The sequence below is a fragment of the Crinia signifera genome, chromosome 1, assembly GCF_055691185.1.
Source record: "Crinia signifera chromosome 1, ASM5569118v1, whole genome shotgun sequence".
NCBI lineage: Eukaryota > Metazoa > Chordata > Amphibia > Anura > Myobatrachidae > Crinia > Crinia signifera.
The window spans coordinates 94621104-94642772 of NC_139217.1; the positions used below are offsets into that span (position 1 = coordinate 94621104).

The 21669-nt window shown below is 42.8% G+C and overlaps 1 protein-coding gene across 1 annotated transcript in view; it reads right to left on the minus strand.

Annotated features, from left to right (window-relative positions):
• The window catches only part of WWC2 (WW and C2 domain containing 2), a 190367-nt gene that overhangs the window by 116660 nt on the left and 52038 nt on the right, over window positions 1-21669 (minus strand). Inside the window, exon 2 of the mRNA XM_083170703.1 lies at window positions 5013-5122. Coding sequence (XP_083026829.1) covers window positions 5013-5122 — 110 coding nt within the window. The remainder of the gene's footprint in view (window positions 1-5012; window positions 5123-21669) is intronic.

Below are 21669 nucleotides of genomic sequence, written 5' to 3' on the forward strand. Positions count from 1 at the left end.
CCTGCTGCAGGTAGGATCTCAATGACTAGAAGATAGATTAACACAACTGCGCTCAGCTTGTATGTGCTCTAGGCTAGGTCCAGGTGCTGCTAGTCTCATACAGGGTATCCCAGTCCCTTTTAATTAGATACGAGGATAGTTTGGGGTGAGACAGCGCTATCCTGTTTGTATTGGTGCTATGAAAGTGTTTATATGAGCAGAGAATAAAGATTGGAGAATAGATGTATAAAACAATGTCAGATTTATTAAAGGTTAATATATATGGAGTATACTTCTATGCACGCAGCTAAAAGTGTGGTATCCTTGTTATATGCTTATACCAGACTCTGATATAGGGGTGATGGAGTGGTAGTTACCCTAAGGGTAAGGGGGGATGGGATACCTCTGTGGGTATCTAATTGGTGTTTTAATTACACCTATGAGGGGTCCCCCAAGTGGGGATTCCTGTGGCAAGTGTCACCAGAAGAGTGTTCCCAAACGGGTAATTCAGATAGTCTGTACTAGACTTCTTTGGCTACCGTAGGTCCTGTGTATAACCTACGGTCTCTCCTGGTGATTTGTCCCAGGAATAGAGTCTGGGTGATATGGTGGAGATGTCTGTGCTTTTAGCAGGGAGGTGCCTTATGGGCTTCAGGCGATTCTGGTGAACCCCCTTACAATCTCATAGGTATGGTTACCTATGCCCTCTCTGCTTAACACTGTCCAGATGGATGTAAGTGTCTCAGTTACATATGCTGCTAGCGGCGTCCCGCATCGCAGCCTGTTGAAAAGTGTGACTCATGGTTCCTGGGTGGAAGTTCTCCGCGGGGATGCAGCAACGTTCAGCAGCGTGCAGTTCGTACCCTGGGGCTCTCCTTCCTCCTCCGTGTGGATGCGTGTCACAGTGTTCCTCCGGCTACTTCCGGGTCTCTGATATCGCGAGACTTCGGGCGCCGGGTGTACAGCGCTATTGCGCTGCGCTGGTCTGGGTCTCTTTAAATGTAGAGAAGTATAGAAAGATAAGCTTCCAATGTGTTTGAGTCAATGGATCTCAATGACGACCATACAGCCGGGTGCGGGTCGCCATCGGATCGGACCCGCTCACGGTGCACATCGTGAGCGGGTCGTGCCCCCCCGCGTCACCGTGAGCGGGTCGGACGAGACACTGACGACCCGCTCACGATGTGCATCGTGAGCGGGTCGTCCTGGTGTGTACCCTACATTAATACCGCCTATAAATTGACAGCTTCCGGTCATTCACTTGCTAATAAATCCTCACTGCGAGCATAATGCAAATCAACCATTATGGTGCATATTGTAAAGGTGCCCACACAATAAAACAATTTTTTTTTGCTTATTGCCCGATTTTTGACCAATTGACCAAATTTTACCTCAAAATCGCCCGATCTCTATCAGGTAGGCGCTCCCGCAGATCTTTTGCTAAATATTCTGATCTTTACATGCTGTATGAAAGATCAGAAGATTTAGCAAAAGATTCATAGGAACACACATCGGATCTTAAGATAAATCTTTGGTATAGATCTGCGCTTGCCTGAAATCTTTTGTCCAGCAAGGGCAAAAGATTTCAAGGCTAATTTATGTGCACATCTTAAGATCGCAGATCATTCAAGTGTGTGGGCACCGTTATAACAGTGACACGTGCAGTTTACTAATAATCCACTTCATTGCAAAAACATTGCGTAGCGTACAACCCTGAAACACTCAGAGTTCTCGAATTCTGTTATCCATCTCAAGTCTCATGTATATTCAATGGGCATAGGTGTATTTTATATTTTTGCATTATTTATATATAAAACACACATAAAGCATACACAGGCAGACAACACAGGGGTTTGGCATATTATTTCCACATTCAAAACATCAAAAGCACACATGACATATTTATCATCTTGGCAATGAAATTGCTGTCATGGTCATTATTGTCAACATTTTCAATACTGTATGTTGACATTTTCGAGGTGCCAGCATACCATCACAAAGGTATTCAGAGGAGGGGTCTGCCGGAGCAGGTTCTGCGACTGCTCTTTGAACTGAGGGAATATGAATAAGGTAATAAAATGAATATAGGAAAAAAAGTGATAAATGATTAAAATCTAATACAAATATATAAATTCATAATAATGAATAAAGAATGGATAAAAAAATCTGATGTTATAATTCAAGTTGAAATTGCCGCAGAGGGCTTACTAGTTGTCTCTGAAAAAAAGGAAGGCCGTATCCTTATTTGGCAATCATGAAGGGTTCTTGCCCCACCAAATGGGCTTCTACACCAGAATTCTAGGTTTCTGCATTTGTCCCAGAAAGTACAAAAAAAACAAAAGAAACAAACAAAAAAACACAGCTAACGTTTAATATTAACAAAATAGTAATTCATAAGCAATGGTCAATCTGTGTAATATTGTGTCCAAGTCACATTGCTACAAAACAGAATTTCAATATATACAGACAACACAGGACTCTGCAACTACAATGCCCTGTCGAATGCTGCATAACAATTACACCACAATATTTTATTAAACACTGCAAAGTATAGTGCCAATTACATTACAGGTTGAGTATCCTTTATCCGAAATGCTCGGGACCAGGAGAATTTTCTATAACGGATTATTCCGTATTTCAGAATATTTTTATATTTCAATGAGGTATCTTGAGGTATCACACACATGAAATACACACAAATATATTTTATTTGTGCATAAAACAAGGTTTCAAAACATGAAACAAAGTTAGTGCACAAACTCAGATACTGAATTTGAATGCAAACCAATCATTTCTTGCACATATTTGGTGTCAGTTACATATCGGGGGAAATTTACTAAAGGAAATTTGTAAAAAAAATAGGTGTATTTGTATCCAGAAATACACTTGTTTTTGACAATTACTATCCCGAAAATACGGCAATTCGTATTCGTATTGATGTGCTAGCAATACGAATTGCCGTATTTTCGGGATAGTAAATGTAAAAAATAAGTGTATTTCTGGAAACAAATACACCTATTTTTTACAAATTTCCTTTAGTAAATTTCCCCCATCATGTCCTCAGTAGTGCTGTTACAGATATCCCAAGTAGGTTTTTAGCAAAAAACAATAATATTTTTTTCCACATTCTGGAATGTATGGTTTTCGAAATAATTTGGATAACGGATACTCAACCTGTACTTAAAAATTCACCTGAACAACTGTTGCCCTATATTCTCAAAATTGTCTCCACATTTCTGCCCTCATGAGTATAAATAGTTGTCCTTAAAAACATATAATGCTTATATCAACATATGTAGCTGCAATACGTTCTTGTACATTGTCTGTTGTAGGACTGGACACATTCATACTAACATTTTGTATCCAATTATTCAAATTCTTATGGGCATATTAAGATATAGAACTTGTAATATGCATGTAGGTATATATAAGGTCAGCAAAGGAATAGGAAAATAATCCTACACATATTTAAAGCCCTCTTATTAATACCCCTTTTACACCAAGGAAAAACCCAGGTTGGACCCAGGTCAGCTTTGGTGTAAAAGGGGTCAACCCAGGTCCAGTAACACTGGTCTCCTACCCAGGTCCTGACCAGGGTTGAACACTGGTTGGACCTGGGTCGTGGGCGGTGTAAATGGTCCCATCCGGGAAGTGCTGGATGCGTTTCCATAGTGCACTGCATCGGCAAAAGACAGCAGCCAGGAAGGATACGGGCAGTGCATACAGAAATCATAATTGGATGCAGTATCGGTTATGTTATTTTTTTTGGGGGGGGGGGGGGGGCTAGGGGGTGCACATGGGACATTCGGTCTGCTGCTGCAGGGGAAGGGCACTGAATAAAACTTTTTTAAAAATATTCTACAAAATAAACAAACCAACATTCTTCAATGCTAACTAGTCATGTCTTTTAATTTTTATTTTAAATCAATGTCCTAAAATGGCCATTTTTTATGTCATCCATAGGGAAAAGCAGGGCTGACCCAGGTTCAGTGTAAACGGCACAGACTTTGGTCCGACCTGGGTCACAGTGCTGTGTAAATGGGGTATGAAGCTGGGTCCAACCCTGGAAACTCCTGTGTTCAAAGACCAGGGTCCGACCAGGGATTTTGGTGTAAAAGGGGTATTAGGTGTATCACTTTGCTAGATGATACTGTATATGGGCCAAGTAATAAATGAACATGCCAGGTTTACTTTTCTCAGTTTGAACAAATCACTTCCCTGAGCTGGGCAAAGCTTTAGTCCAGGCTGCCTGGAGCATCGGGTCATTATATCTTAAGCCTAATTAGCGGGGGGCGGGACACAGCCATGGCGTTTCTTTAGTGCCATATAGATCCACACTTGCCAGGAAAGCAGATTAGCTGGAACAGCTGTTTCATGGTATTTTGTTACAAAGTATGAACTAATCTGATCTATTTTGTGAGTAAGATACAGTTCTCCAATTAATTATCCAAGTTCGTTTTGCATATTAGATTTGTAGGGAGGCTGCACAATGGCAAAAGAGAATTTGTTGGGTAATTGCTGTGAAAGTGTACATCCCTCCGTCCCTCTCCGTGCACAATGGAGTGATTAAGCACGGCTCTGATGTAAAGTGGTTAATAATATTCTGGGATGATTGACACCAAGACTATTTAACAAGAGAGGCTCACACGATCCAAGCTGCTGCAGTAAGCCCAGCATATGGTACGCTTATACCAACGGCCCTTCTCTAATCTTCCCAATTAAGCTGGGTCACAACATACAATGCAGTCAACTCAGACACACAGGGCTACAATTCAGTTTGATTCCATATAAACAGATTAGGTCTCTTTATACCGCAGCCTGCAATATGAGTGGAGCTTTTCTGTGCAGACTTCATTTAGCTGGAGAAGAGAATTTACACTGTAAGTTCCAGTGGGGCGCAAACAGGTTTGTCCGACAACTAAAATTGCTGTGCATATTTTTCACGCCTTCTCTGGTAAAACATACATAAATATACCGTATCTATATGCATACATATATAAATGTTAACATAATATTAAACATGATTCACTTACGATTAATGTGATTAATAAAGTACACTCCAATTTGTGGATCGTAGCCAGATTCCCATCCCCATGGCAGCTCATTACCAACGCAGTCCGCAAACGATAAGGGTTTTGTTAACCTGCAGCAAAACACAACACATTCATATTCAACTGTGTCATTGGAATGGTAACTAGATGCAAGATACAAATAATATAACAATATATACATTTTACAGAGGCAACTGAAATGCAACCTGCAGCCATCACATAATATTGTAGGTTACACATATACCTCTTTCACATCGCATGTGCCGTGTCGCTCCTGGGATTTGGACACGGGTCCGTACCGGGAGCGCCCCGGCATTTACGATGATAGTCCCCCACAGCGACCCAGCAGAGCTTGGAGCTGATGCTGCCTCCTCCCTATAGTGTTAACAAGACCCAGGTTGTTCAACCCGGGTTACCCGTTCACACTGCACAGCAACCCGGGTCCGACCCGAGATTAACCCGGGTCAGAATGACAGGTTGCTGGACCAGAGTAATTTGAAAAAGACCTTTCACACCGTACGTCAGCCCAGGTGAGACCCTGGATATTTTTGCAATGTGAAAGGGGTAATACATACATTTAAAGAAGAGGGGGTACTCCATCAGGTGTCTATCCTAACTCACATTTTTACTAGAAACAATGTAACTGTTGGATATGAATAAATATCATACTATAAATAAATAAATGGTCTTTTTATGGTTATCAGTCTCACAAAGAATTAATAGCACTAATACATAAAAATTATATATATATCATAAAAAAACATAAAATAAATTTATACATAAAAATTTATCACAGTACTGCAGAATGGAAAGGATAATATATCTAGGGTCAATGATATTACTAATACCGGTATACACATACACAAGGGTGGGTGAGAAGAGAAACACAAACAAATGACAAACAGACTTTCCTCTAGCCTCCAAAATTTCAAGCGCTCCCTGAAAACTCACCTCTTTAGGCAAACTTATCATATTCAGGACCCCCCCACACAACCTCCAGTAGCATTCATATCTAATTGCACTGGGACTGACATGCTATAGAATTCTATCCTTATGTATCACTCCTATTATCCCTATAGATTGTAAGGTTGTGAGCAGGGCCCTCCTACCTCCAAGTCGGTTTGTATCTACCCAGTTTGTTTAATCAATGTTGTTTCCAATTGTAAAGCGTAACGGAATATGCTGCATATATAAGAAACTGTAAATAAATAAGTATGCTGAAACGATGTTAGATAATGGTATTGCATATAGTCCTTAAATCTTTGGATGCATTCTGATAAAGGTGTAGCTCAAATGAGAAAATATGAGTATAAAATCTTTTTACTTCAAGGACTGTATCTGGTGAAATCAAGAGTATGGTCACCTTTAGACTACTGGGTGATTTGACATATCAGAGATTAAAATCTATACATTTTCTGCATTTACAAATATCGCACCTGGAACCAAAATCTGGAAATCCCTCCAAGGCTGCCTCTGTCCCCTTCCTACCATCCTTTCCGAACAGTCAAAAGTCACCAAATTATTAAAGACTGATTATTCCTGATTGTATTTGGATGCTATAATCCTAATTTTATGGTTTATGATCAACTGTATACATGTTTAAATGCATTGCTTTTCTACGTATTGTAGACCAAAGTTTACTTTCTGATTTTATTGCATCCTCACAAATTGCATATAAAGTATTAAAAGAAAATTACACATAATTTACAGAACACCAATGTACATAAAATCAAGCAGATATAATTTGCTCAATAAATCGTCATGACGGATTGCAACTGTCAGGTTAGGAAAACAAGCTTATTCTTTTTTTGCAATTCCTTTTTGTGGATGAGTGCTCGGAATATAGAGAGCCTGGTGATGGAAGCCCTGTCAGAGCTGTCTAGAATCCCCAAAATAATGAGTTCACATGGAATGCTAAATGTTAATAACATACTGAGGAATTGTTTTTAGTAAAGACGTGACAAGATCAAGATGCTATTCCAGATATTCACCATCCCTGGCTGCTAGAGGAAGAACTGTAGTCAATGTAAAATAGCTGCATAAATAGTAACCTCCATAGATCAGAATATCACGGCCATATGACCCGCTGTACGGCTCTCCTGCAGAACAAGCTTTATTTAAAGGAGTTTGATACGAAATACCAGCGATCGGAATCCTGGCGTTCAAAATCACGACCGTCGAAATCCCGACAAGGGGTGGGGGGGGAAACGTGCATCGCCCCCCCCCCCCCCTTGCGGGCTCACCGCACTCGCCACGCAGTGGGCCCGGTGCCTCACTACGATTGGCACACTAATTTATTCTCCCTCTATGGGTGTCTTGGACACCCATAGAGGGAGAATGTGTCGGGAGTTGGGCGTTGGGATTTTGAACGCTGGGATTCCGATCGCCGGGATTATAACTGCATCCCATTTAAATGTCTTAGCATATATCTGTACGGGACCCAGATGATAGGATTGCAATGTCTAGGGCAGTGGTAGCCAACTCCAGTCCTCCAGAGCTACCAAACAAAGGGAAGTGGTAGATTGCGCTAGGGTTATGATGATTATAGTTAAATTAATGAATTAAAAAGAAAGAATGGGAGTGGTCAGATGTGTACAGAAAAAAAAGGAGTTTTTAATCATACAATGTTGTACATTACAATACAAGACATAAATCACTAAATCTAAATCATAAAATGCATAGAGAAGATATGTTGGACAATGAATATGATATATGTGTACAGTGATAAACATATATGGATGACGTAGGTATTTAGTGATATGACAAATTGGAGCAGATAAAGTCCCTCTGTGCACCTGGTGCATTTCCAGTGACTTCAGATCCAGTCTACACCCACTGCCAGTTATACCCACCACTCTTGGTAAAAGTGGAAACAATCAGAATCCACAGAGGGACTTTATCCGCTCCAATTTGGAATTGTCAAAGCTCACAGGCTCTAACAACTGACCCACCCATCGACTCCGTGGCAACTAAGAAAATTTGGGGCTACTTGAGCATCAGCTTTCCAATAACACCTGGATTACAAACTATCCCTCTCAAGTGTGGTTCCACATATCCATTACGGAAAATTCCATATACTGGCTCTCCAATTGGGTGACTATTGATCTGAACGTTACTATTTTACTTCATTTTTAATGTATTTTAGTGATTTAGGTCTTGTATTGTAATGTACAACATTGTATGATTAAAAACTCCTTTTTTTCTGTACACATCTGACCACTCCCACCCTTTCTTTTTAATTCATTAATTTAACTATATTAATCAGAACCCTAGCGCAATCTACCACTTCCCTTTGTTCCGTATATTGTATTGGGGCTGACTCACCCTTTTTCAGATTGCTGCTTTAGCCAAGCACACTCACATCCAAGCGCCTTAAAAGTAGATATATTTCTATATCTCTTTCTCTAGTTTTTCTCCAGAGCTACCTAGCTGCTGCCCAGGTGCACTGATTACTCACTAACACAGTTTAAAAGATCCACAGGTGGAGCTAATTACTTCACTTGTGATTCTGAGAGGAGATCTGGAAAACATTGACTGTTGGTAGCTCTCGAGGACTGGAGTTGGCTACCCTAGGTCTAGGGTGACGCGGCCAAAAGGGTTGACTTTGTCAAATTGTTCAACATGTCAATTGTCTACACATAAAAAGGTTGACACATATTGTTGGGGTTTTTTTGGGGGGGGGGAGGGGGGAGTTTAGATACTTTAGCATCCTTATTGACTCAGATTTGGAACGGTAAACTGTGTACCCGGCCCACCGTACAAAGGAACATCGTACACTAGTTGGGCGCTGATGTGCTCAAAAATACACAGACAACAATTTTTTTTGAAAAACTCATGTCAACCATTTCATGTTGTCATTTTGCCATTGTCGGCTTTGAGGTGTCGACCTAGACACGGTTGGGCTAATATACCACACCTCATCTGTACTTTTCACACCTCATCATCATAGGTGTGTGCACATTGATTTGGGGGTGCACTGTGCCCCACCCTTATGAACACCACTGCCGCCAACAATACCCTTAACCAAAGATTTTTGCTTTTTAGAACTGTATTTCATTTAAAGAAGCGCCCAACAATCAATTATATGTGTGTTTTGCATTGTTAATTGTACTAGACCATTGTCATATCACTAAATACCTACATCATCCATATATGTTTATCACTGTACTTGCATGTACTGTTACACAGAGTAATTAGAAGATTAGAACTGAAATAGGCAGGAGATTTTGGTGTGGCTTAGAGACTTTTTATATTGTAGCGAGTGCCAATAGATGATGGAAGACACGCCTGATTGGCGGTGTTAGACGGTCCATCCCCTAATAAAATGTGCTGCGCACGCCTATGCTCATCATTACTTTCGTGGGAAAGTCTTTGAGCTGACAGTGAATTCAGACAGATAATGGGGAGGAGCATAAAAAATAAACAGGAACAGGAAATAAGTAATATTAAATGGGGAGTATTGATAGAGAGTGGTAAATGTAAAACATTTATCATATTCATTGTCCTACATATCTTCTATATGCATTTTATGATGATTTTGGTATGTTGGCTATACAGTAACTTAGCAAACATTGTCAACATACACTTTTCTTACCAGCCAAGAGTAGTTACCAACCTGATATATCCATTACTGTTGACAATTCAACAGTGTATCCTACCCCACAAGCTCGCTAGCTAAAGGTGCCCACACACTAGAACGATTTTTGGGCCGATTGGCCGATTTTCGATATATCGGCCGATATTTACCGATAATCGGTCGAAAATCGGCCGATGCTCGCTCCCGTGGATCTTTTGCTAAATCTTCTGATCTTACGTGCTGCACAAAAGATCAGAAGATTTAACAAATGATCCATAAGGCCCCCATACATTAGGCCGACTTGTCCTAGGGACAAGTCGGACCCAATTTACCTGCGAGCCGCCCGGCAGCTCCCCGGGAGGCTCACATACAATTTGGCACTTGATGTGCCATTTTTACATGGGATAAATCGCATGCGATTTATCCCATGTAAAAAAAAACCAGGGAGCTGCAGGGCGGTGAGCAGTAGTGGGGGCGGGCAGCGTCAGTAGTGGGGACGGGCAGCGGTGGTGGGGGCGGCCAGCGGCGGTAGTGGGGGTGGGCAGCGGCGGCGGCGGTGGGGCGGTCAGCGGCAGCGGGCGGCGTTTGCGGTGAGCGCAGTGTACTTACACATAGCAGCAGCGGCGAGGACGGGACGCGCAGTGGCGGCTATTATATTTTTAAAATACTTGTCAAATGACCGGCCGCTCTCTGATTGGCTGAGAGCTCTCCGGCCAATCAGAGAGCGGCCGGTCATTTGACAAGTATTTTAAAAATATAATAGCCGCCACTGCGCGTCCCGTCCCCGCCGCTGCTGCTATGTGTAAGTACACTGCGCTCACCGCACACGCCGCCCGTCCCCACCGCTGCTGCCCGCCCCCACCACCACTGCCGCTGGCCGCCCCCACTACACCCCCGGTGTCTGTATGCATATGCCTGTCAGGTGGCAGGCATATGCATACAGGGAGGTCGGACGTGATCGTATGTACAGACTGTCCGACCTCCCTGATCCGGTCCGATGCACACGGGACCGCGCATCGGATCGGATCAAATGTCACATACCTACGATTTTGGGCCGATTTCATCCGATTATCGGCACAAAGTGCCGAAATCGGATGAAATCGTCCCAAAATCGCATAGTGTATGGGGGCCTATAGGAACGCACACGGGATCTTAAGAAAAATCTTTGGTAAAGATGTGCGCTTGCCTGAAAGCTTTTGTCCAGATCGGACAAAAGATTTGAAGGCAAATTTATGCGCACATCTTATGATCGCAGATCTTTCTAGTGTGTGGGCACCTTAAGTGTCATCCTTGAATCTGAACTGGCCTTTATTCCGCACATTCATTCTGTCTCTAAACCATGTTACATGCATCTAAAAACATATCCAAAATTCTACCTTCTCTTACACAAGACACTAATAAAATCTCTAATCCATGCACTCATTATTTTATTTATTTACAGTTTCTTATATAGCGTAGCATATTCCATTGCGCTTCACAATTGGAATCAACAGTGATAGGACAAACTGGGTAATCACAGACAGATCTAGAGGTAGGAAGGCCCTTATTTATTAAGCATTTATTTTATGTATTTACAGTTTCTTATATAGCATTGATTACAATATTCTCCGGTACTTGTTTCCTATCTGGGCGCCCAGGTTTTCTACGTACGACACCGTAATGAAATCGGATCGCATCGCATCGTACACATACACGATATTGAACGATGCGATGCGATGCGATGCGATTCGATTTCCCATAGGAAACAATGTGAAATGGCTCAATTTAGCCAAATTCTCATAGGAACAATAGTAAATGGGCCAAAAACACCCCTGAACATTGAAATGTCCCCCCAAAACTAGTTTACGCCACCCCGCCATCAACGTGAACCCGAAGCGTGGCGAGCGCAGCGAGCCCGCGAGGGGCAGCGGTACGCGTCCTCCGACCTTTTCATGCCCTACTATCCACTAGGGCGTGGAGTGAGAATAGAATAGTGTGGCGAGCGCAGCGAGCCACCGAGCCCGAAGCGTGGCGAGCGCAGCGAGCCCCGCGAGGGGACGCGGATACCTTCACAGTTATACGCGTCCCCTCGCGGGCGACGCGGACACCTGGGAAGCCCACGAAGGGACGCGTTTACCTGTGAAGGTATCCGCGTCCGCTCGCCACGCTTCGGGCTCGGTGGCTCGCTGCGCTCGCCACACTATTCTATTCTCACTCCACGCCGACGTGGATAGTAGGGCATGAAAAGGTCGGAGGACGCGTACCGCCGCCCCTCGCGGGCTCGCTGCGCTCGCCACGCTTCGGGTTTACGTTGATGGCGGGGTGGCGTCAACTACTTTTGGGGGGACATTTCAATGTTCAGGGGTGTTTTTGGCCCATTTACTATTGTTCCTATGAGAATTTGGCTAAATTGAGCCATTTAACATTGTTTCCTATGGGAAATCGAATCGGATCGCATCGCATCGCATCGCATCGTTCAATATCGTGTATGTGTACGATGCGATGCGATCCGATTTCTCTACGGAGAATAGCATGGTGCGCAATTAACTTAGTGGGCACCCAGATAGGAAACAAGTACCTATTCTCCTTACCAGTCTTCCTAAGGAAAGACTCTCTTCACTACAATCCATTTCCAATGCAGCTACAAGGCTGTTCTTCTCCACCGGTTGCGTATATTCTACCATATTCAATATAAAATACTTCTACTCACATCCAATGCCATTAGTTAACTACTACTGTAGATTGGTAGGAATCCAATGTATGGGAGGCATTTTGCGGCTCATACCTCAGGTGACACAACTGTCCTTGAAAATTGATAGCATGCATTCTGAGGAATACAGATTCCACCCACTAAAGTCTATTAGTATATAGTCTGAATCTGTATTATAAGAGATACGCAGTTCAATTAATAAATGGGCAGATATATTAGTAAGTCATTAAACTTGTATATCCTACACCTAATTACAGGAAACAAAATAACTCGGGCAATGAAATGGTTGGAATGTCTGGCACACTCTCCCGGTACAAAGGTCATTTCACAACTTTTAAATCAGCTGACCTATGGACCCAATAGAAAAAGGAAGACATAATTGTTCTGAAAACTCATAAAATAGATTAAGAGTTCAGTTTAAAGAAAGTCTTCTGCGGGTGTCCAAAGATGCGTTATTTATTTTCATTAACAGTTTCTTATATCGCGCAGCAGATTCCGTTGACCTTACAATTGTAAAACAGAGATAAAACAAACTGGGTAACAACAGACAGACTTGGAGGTAGGAGGACCCTGCTGGAAGCTTACAATTAGAGTTAATACAAGTTATAAGTAATGCATAAAAAAAAAATTCATAAAAACTACAGAAGTTATCGACAATCAAAATGCAGTAGGCTCCTAAAATCAACAAGTTATATCATGTTGCAAGATGACATTCCCTGGGGGAAAAAAAGTCCCGTAAAACACATCTAGAGAATTCAAGGACATCGTACACATATAAAAATGAAGGGGAAGCTGCAGACATGCAATAACAGTCTTTTCTAAACCTAGCGATTATACTGGTAAAAAAGTCGAGCAATAGAGATGCTCGGACTCTGTTAGAGGAATTATCAAAACTGTGAATTGATTTAAAATTTATTTGAATTTCTAGAAATGTTGAACAGTTAAAAAAAAAAAAAACAAAAAAAAAAAAAGGAACTTGAGAGGTCAAATTAAACTCAAGGAATGAAAGATGATAATAATGAAAACATTTACTATGAACACAATATTAAAAACATTGAAATGGTATCAATTACAATAAACTTGAATAAGTAAGGTGGGAGCAGAAAACTTTAGGAAAGCACTTGATTATGCAGTGTGTAGTCCAGTTCCTATTGTGGCCTGATTAAGGGGTGGAAACTAAGGTGGGTAGGCTAATTGGCGCAGGATTAAGTATATACTTAAATTTTCCCTAATGTGTCTGTTTTATTAAGATGTGTATTCTACTTCACTTGTGATGTTAATTGGGCAGCCAATCAGATCCTGTCTACTATCTTCTAGAGCAGGGGTTGCAAACCCGTGGCTCTCGAGCCGCATGCGGCTCTCCCCCTGATCATGTGCGGCTCCTGCTCCCACTGGAACGGAAGCCGCAGCGCTGCCTGGCGATGCAGCTATATCTGGAAGGCAGCACTATCAGAGCTGCGCCGCCGCTGTCCTTAGCTTGGGGTATAGCCAAGTAGCAGGGCAGCGCTACCCCTGCAGCTTCCGCTCCAGTTTTTCTCCCCGCTTCTACCTCTCCTGCAGGAGTAGCAGCCCGCCCCCGTTAAACATGTGGTGCTAGCGTGCTCCCCCAACGTCGAGGATCGTCATTCATGGCGCAACAATAGTGCGCACAATATTTGAAATGTCCGCTGGAAGGGACACCAGGAGGGGAGCAGGAGAGTGCTCTGCTCCTCTCCCCATAGAAGCAGCTGCACCGCTCTCCATCTCTACCTGCAGCAGCAGGGAAGGCTGGGCTGGCCCTCATATAAAAATTTACAGTAAGTGGCACTTTTGGGGCATTGATTAAGGGACACTACTAGTGGCAGTATGTGGGGGTATTAAGTATTGCATAATGTGTGGCATGTGTAAGGGGCATTACGGGGTGCAGCATCATGTGTAAAGGGCATTATGATGTGCAGCATCATGTGTAATGGGTACTATGATGTGCGGCATTATGTGTAATGTATACTATAGAGTGCGGCATCATGTGTAATGGGTACTGTGGTGTGCGGCATCATGTGTAATGGGTATTATGGTATGCGGCATCATGTGTAATGGGTACTATGATGTGCGGCATCATGTGTAATGTATACTATGGTGTGCGGCATCATGTGTAATGGGTATTATGGTATGCGGCATCATGTGTAATGGGTACTATGGTGTGCGGCATCATGTGTAATGTATACTATGGTGTGCGGCATCATGTGTAATGGGTATTATGGCATGCAGCATCATGTGTAATGGGTACTGTGGTGTGCGGCATCATGTGTAATTGGTACTATGGTGTGCGGCATACTTCCAAATAGACCACGCCCCTTTTTTATGCGCGCGCCTCCGGCTCTTTAGCTTGACTGCAGATCTTTTTTGGCTCTTTACCTCTGACCGGTTGGCCACCCCTGTTCTAGAGGGTGCTAAATAAATAAGTAGGTTCTGATTGGTTGCCCATAGTAACATCACATGGGAAAATTGGTGAGAAAATTGGCAAGAAAACAATTGTATTCATCATAATGACCTATAATGTTTACCTTGTATAGGAAATATCTTTTTTTACACAACATTTTTTATTTGAATTTATATAACAAATATGAGGTACGCTGTCATCTTTAGCCAAATGTTTGCGCAATGCTCACAGAGCGGTTGCCATTTTTAGCAGATATTGTTGCGCATCTCTCACAAAGACAGTGGCACTCAAAGGGCAGTATTCAATGAAAAAGTTCTCCGTGCATGGAGAGCGTTTTATTTCACTCTCCATGCACTCTCCATGTTCCGGAAGCCTCCTGCTCCCACTATTCAATGTATTGAAGACTCGCCGCCACTCGCGGCGAGTCTTAACCCCTGCAGCGGACGAGCGTCCGCGGCAGGGAGCCGGGGGACGGAAGCAGCCAGAGAGATTATAGTCTCCCTGGCTGCTCCAGAGGAATGTGGAGGGGAGGGGGGCTCTCCGGGACCCAGGCAGCACAGGCTGCCCCCCCCTATAGCCAGCGGGGGACCCAGTATTCACTGCACCCGATCGTGCATATTAACGATCGGGTGCAGTGAATATATGAATATGTATAAGCGGCTCGAGCGCTCCGGCCCCCTGCTGGCTGCACTGTGTAAAAAAAAAAAATTAATTTTTTTTTTTAAATTAAATATATATTCATGTGCTATAAGCACATGAATAAAAATAACATGCCCCTTCACAGAAAAAAAACCCTGATTTTTTTACACCAAAATTAAAAAAAAAAAGCTTTTAGTTTAAAAGTTCACATTCCAGCTCCCCATCAAAAGATGGAGAATTGCTACACGGAGAGACACGGAGAAAATCACTTAGAAAGACGGAGAATATTTCACATTGAATAGGGTTGCTCGCTTTTGGAGAGCAAAATGCTCCGTCCAAGGCGAACAAAGCACAAATTCTCCACAAAACACGGAGAACTTTTCTCATTGAATACTGCCCAAAGGGTTAAGCATCCAATATATTAGAGGCAAAGTGATTTTATTTTTGTAATTACAACATTTTATAATATCCCTTTATTGCATTATTGTTAACATTTACTATAGAATTTAGGGGTTGGTGTATCAAGCAGAGAAAAGAGTTACGTGCCCACAGCAACCACCTATACATCTATATGATTTATTAATCTGTTGCTACGGGCATCTTCTCCATTGGTCCAATTCTCCTCTCGTTTCTATGCTTGATACATCAAAATAGGGCTGTGTGTACTTTTTTTTTTTATATATAAATAAAAGTAATGAAAAAAAAATTACAATTTTACAAATAAAATGTTAAAAGGAGCAATGTTTCCGAAATGTTTCGAAAATGGATACCACACTAGGTCACACAAAATACTTTAACCCTCAACAGGCTGATCTAACAGTCTTTGTGATCACAACTCTTGCTGTCTAACCCCTTGTAGGATCTCTCTTAACTCGATTAAGAAGAGAATGGAAACATGCTTGAAAAGTTGACCCTGAGAATATCTGCTGAAAAATTAATGAGATACTCTACTCTGGGACTGTATTTTAATATTTTATGGTCAGTAGTATTAATTGCAAAACTAACAGTTTGCAATCCTGTAAAAAATATCTAAGAATACATATTACCCATGGCCACTGTTTCAGATATATAGAGATAGATATATATATATATATATACACATACATACATACATACAAAAATGGAGAAGCGTACAATGAGCTATAAGTAGAACACACACATATATATATATATATATATATATATATATATATATATATATATATATATATATATATAGTTAGTAACAAAGCTCACATACAACTAAAATTCAAAGTGATAAGCTTGCCAGCATGGTAAGGTGGAACACCACACTGAAGCCGCACAGCTCTCAGCACACTGCCGATAGGGACCGCCCAGCTTCCACACACTTCACAAGTAGAACACTCCCTATGCGTTTCGTCACTATATATATATATATATATATATATATATATATATATATATATATATATATATATATTTAAAGAGATGTGAATTGTCATCAGATGACTGTATACTGAAAATTATTATTCAATGCTCTCAGACAGAAAAAGCTATTCAATTATATTTCTTTAGAAGACCATGGATGTTATTTTATTTTTCTCTGATGTTTAAATCACAGGGTAGCCAAAAGTTATTTTTAGTTAAAAAAAAACTACAAATGTAAAAATAAAAAAGTTTTTTTTTAATACCAATGTTGTATTAAATCACCAAAATATTATCATATGAGTGTGGTATATACTAACATGAGCGCTTCTATTCTCCCTCTATGGTGGTCATGGACCCCTACAATGGAAAGTAGCCCATATAAGTCGGGATTCAGATTTTCGGGATCCGGACATGTCAGAGAAACAACCATCTGAATCCCAACTCGGTGAGTTATTTTGCACCCTACCCTGCTGTAGCATTAACTAATGAACTGGCATTGCCAATATCAGACAGCTGGCCTTCTTTTCTGTGACCATGCAACATGCATCAGGATCCTGCTTAGGTTCTATGCATGGCATCTAGGCGCCACAGGCAAAGCTACAGTGGGTGGGGGGTTGGGTGCTGTCGGCTGTTATCCAGCTGGGGAAGGCTGTCCACGGCCGCTAACCTTCTCCAAGGGGGTGCTACTCGTGGCAGCTTCTTTCCCGCTGCTTCTCTCATGCAACTCAGTGCTACCCTCCAGTGGCCACCGCTCATAAGGGAATGCCTAAATCTGCCTAATGGTGGCTGTGGCCCTGATCCTGCTCCCCTATCTCTGAACTACATTAACTGACCACAAACAGTGTCTGTCCAGTGACCAGCAAACATGGCTTCATGCTGTCAATGACCTCTGCCTGTATTACATTGTGCCATAGCAACCAACCAACTTTGAGGTCCACACTTGTTGATTTAGTGGCTGCACCCTCCAGGAAAGGGCAGCCAGGTCAGCATAAAAAGGATCGTTGTGTGTGTGTGTACAAATACAAAAAAAGGGTCTGGTTCAACTGTGGAAGTAGAGCTGCTGTATGCAAATATATTAATTGCTTTGTGTTAATAAGTGCCACCTGGTGTTATCCACTGCTGCGTCCAAGGATGAAGCATCAGACCACTTGTCATTGGTCATCTGAGTAGAACTGATCATGCACATGAACAGTCCACCTGCCATCTGAGTTGCACACAATCCATGGCATTCGCGTATAACTCTCAAATAGTCCCTACGTCAGGCAGAGGCGGCAACAGAACACTAATATTTTGGGGGTCCCCACCCCCTCAAGCTAGTAGTGGTGAGGAGCAGGGGCGCAGGGTGGGACTATTGGTGGCAAGAAGGACCATATAATGGCTGCCCCCAGTGCAGACAGCCTCACCGCTGGGGACATGGGGCAGGGCTCAGAGAAAAGGGGGCATGAAGGATCAGAGGGGGATGGGTCAGACTTCATAGAGAAGAGGACATTGAGGATCAGATAGATTGGGGCAGGGGAGAGACAGAAGGGGCAATGGAGGATCAGAAAGAGGGGGCATGGAGCAGGGATCAGAGAGAAGTGTGCATGAAGGATCAAAGAGAGTGGGGAAGGGGGCAGACAGAAGGGGCCATGGAGGATCAGAGAGAGGTGGCAGACAGAAAGGGCCATGGAGGATCAGAGAGAGGGGGCATGAAGCAAGGCTTAGAGAGAAGTGTGCATGGAGGATCAGGGAGAGGGGGCATGGGGCAGGGCTCAGAGACAAGGGGGCATGGAGGATCAAAGAGTGGGGCAAGGGTCAGACAGAAGTGTGCATGGAGGATCAGAGAGAAGGGGGCATGGGGCAAGGCTCAGAGAGAAGTGTACATGGAGGATTAGAGAGAATGGGGCAGGGCTCAGAGGGAAGTGTGCATGGATGATCAGAGAGAAGTGAAATTCTAAAAGCAACAGAACTTTGTGTCAAAAGAGTTAGGAAAAACACAAGAAAAAGAAAGCCATTGTGGTTTGCAAAAGAAGTAGCAAGTATTGTGAAAGCAAAAAAGTTGGCCTTTAAGAAATTTAAGCAGACGCAGAAGAATGAGGACAAAGAGGTGTATCTTGTTAGACAGAAGGAGGCTAAGAAGGTAATCAGATGTGCAAAAGCACAGGCTGAAGAGAAAATGGCCCAGTCAGTGGGTAAAGGGGGGAAAACTTTTTTTAGGTATATAAGTGAAAGGAGAAAAACAAAAAGTGGAATAATTAGACTGAAGACAGAGAGTGGAAGTTTTCTTGAGGGGGACAATGTAATAGCAGATAATATTAATAATTATTTCTGCTCAGTATTTCACTGCTGAAAGAGAGGGGAAGGGGCCACAGTTAAGTTGCAAGTATAGTCAGAAAACTGAGGGAGAGACAAGTACATTTACAGAGGAGAAAGTCCTCACAGAACTCTCAAAACTGAAAGTGGATAAATCAATGGGGCCAGATGGGATACATCCAAGGATACTAAAAGAGCTTAAAGGGGAGCTAGTAAAACCAATAACAGAATTATTCAACCAGTCACTTGCTACTGGAGTAATCCCAGAGGACTGGAAAACAGCGAATGTAGTCCCACTGCACAAAAGTGGAAGCAAGGAAGAGGTAAGCAACTATCGACCAGTGAGCCTTACATCAGTAGTAGGGAAATTGATGGAAACACTCTTAAAACAAAGAGTTGTAGAATATCTCAAAACCAGCAATTTACAGGATCCAAAACAGCATGGGTTTACTGGGGGAAGATCATGTCAAACAAATCTTATTGACTTTTTTGACTGGGTGACTAAAGTAATAGATCAAGGTGGGGCTGTAGATGTAGCTTATCTAGACTTTAGTAAAGCTTTTGACACTGTCCCACATCGCAGACTGTTAAATAAACTTGAAAGCTTGGGATTGGATTCTAAGATAGTTGAATGGATAAGAGCGTGGTTGCAGGACAGAAAACAAAGAGTTGTAGTAAACGGAGTACAGTCAAAGGAGGGAAAGGTTACAAGTGGAGTACCCCAGGGATCTGTACTTGGACTGGTGCTTTTTAATATCTTTATTGGTGATATTGCAAATGGAATTGAGGGTAAAATGTGCCTTTTTGCAGATGACACAAAAGGTATGCAACAGGGTAGACACACCAGGAGGGGTAAAACAAATGATTGAGGATCTAGGCAGATTAGAGAAATGGTCAAGAGAATGGCAACTACAGTTTAATGCCAAAAAATGCATAATCATGCACTTGGGTCTCAGAAATCCAAAGACTCAATATAGTATAAATGGCACTATAATGGAAACTACTGAGTAAGAGAGGGATCTAGGTGTCACTATTTCAGGGGACTTAAAAGCAGGTAGGCAATGTAACAAAGCAATGAAGAAGGCAAGTCAGATGCTTGGTTGCATAGGGAGAGGTATCAGCAGTAGAAATAAAGAAGTAATAATGCCACTGTATAGGTCATTGGTACGACCTCACCTAGAGTATTGTGTTCAGTTCTGGAGGCCATATCTCCAGAAGGATATAAATACATTAGAGACTGTACAAAGAAGAGCAACTAAAATGGTGCATGGCCTACATCACAAAACGTACCAGGAAAGACTAAAAGATCTTAATATGTATACTTTAGAGCAGAGAAGGGAAAGGGGGGACATGATAGAAACTTTAAAATATATCAAGGGCTTTAACAAGGTACAGGTGGGAGACATTCTTCACAGGAAGAGGTGCAACAGAACACGAGGACATGCACTGAAACTAGAGGGAGGAAGAGTCAGGGGAAATGTGAGGAAGAATTTTTTCACAGAAAGAGTAGTAGATAAGTGGAATAGCCTCCCAACAGAGGTGGTAGACGCAAATACAGTAGTACAATTTAAACATGCTTGGTATAAGCATATTGATATCCTTACAAAAAAATAAGGATCAAATAGGGTTTGAGGTAACATGTTTAAAAAAAGGGGCAGACTAGATGGGCCAAGTGGTTCTTATCTGCCGTCAAAAAAAAAATCTAATTCTATGTTAAAGGGGGCAGGGGAAGACAGAAGTGTGCATGGAGTATCAGAGAGAAGGGGGCATGGGGCAGGGCTCAGAGAGAAGTGTGTATAGAGGATCAGAGAGAATGGGGCAGGGCTCAGAGGGAAGGGGACATTGAGGAACAGATAGAGGGGGCAGGTATCAGAGATAAAGGCAGGTGTACCTGCTGCAAGTGGTGAGGGTCACACGATCCTGCAGTTTGCTGGCAGTGCTGATTCCAGGCTTCATCAGCCTTGGAGCTTAGGGAGGTGCAGAGTGCTGTAAATTAGCCTCTCTGCCATACAGGCCAGAGCCAACAATCGTAGAGCCAATGTTTTGCTGCTTTCATGCACAGGACAATCGGCAATTGATTTCTTTGGCCTGGAATAAGATGAGAAGAACTAGTTGGGGCTGCGGAGAAGGAGCTGGAGCTTTACTGTACAGCCGGCCCTAGCGGTGGGTATCATACTTGCCTACCTGACCCTCTCCATGTGGGAGAAAATGCTCTGTTTCTGGACTTCCCTGGTAATGTATGATTACCATCACCTGTGGGGAGCTAGGTAAAGGTGTTTCACCACAGGTGCTGGCAATCATACATTACCAGGAAAGTCCAGGAACAGAGCATTTTCTCCCGCATGGAGAGGGTCAGGTAGGCTAGTATGTGGGTATTAATAGACTTCTTCCACAGCTACCCTCCCCTCCCTACACCCCTGTCTGCCTCTGGGGCCGCTCAGAATCGTGAGGCCCATCACAGTTGTCCCCCTAGACCCCCCTCTGTCGCCAGGCCTGACGTCAGGACTTATGTAGGGTACACACCAGGACGACCCGCTCACGATGCACATCGTGAGCGGGTCGTCAGTGTCTCGTCCGACCCGCTCACGATGTGCACCGTGAGCGGGTCCGATCCAATGGCGACCCGCACCCGGCT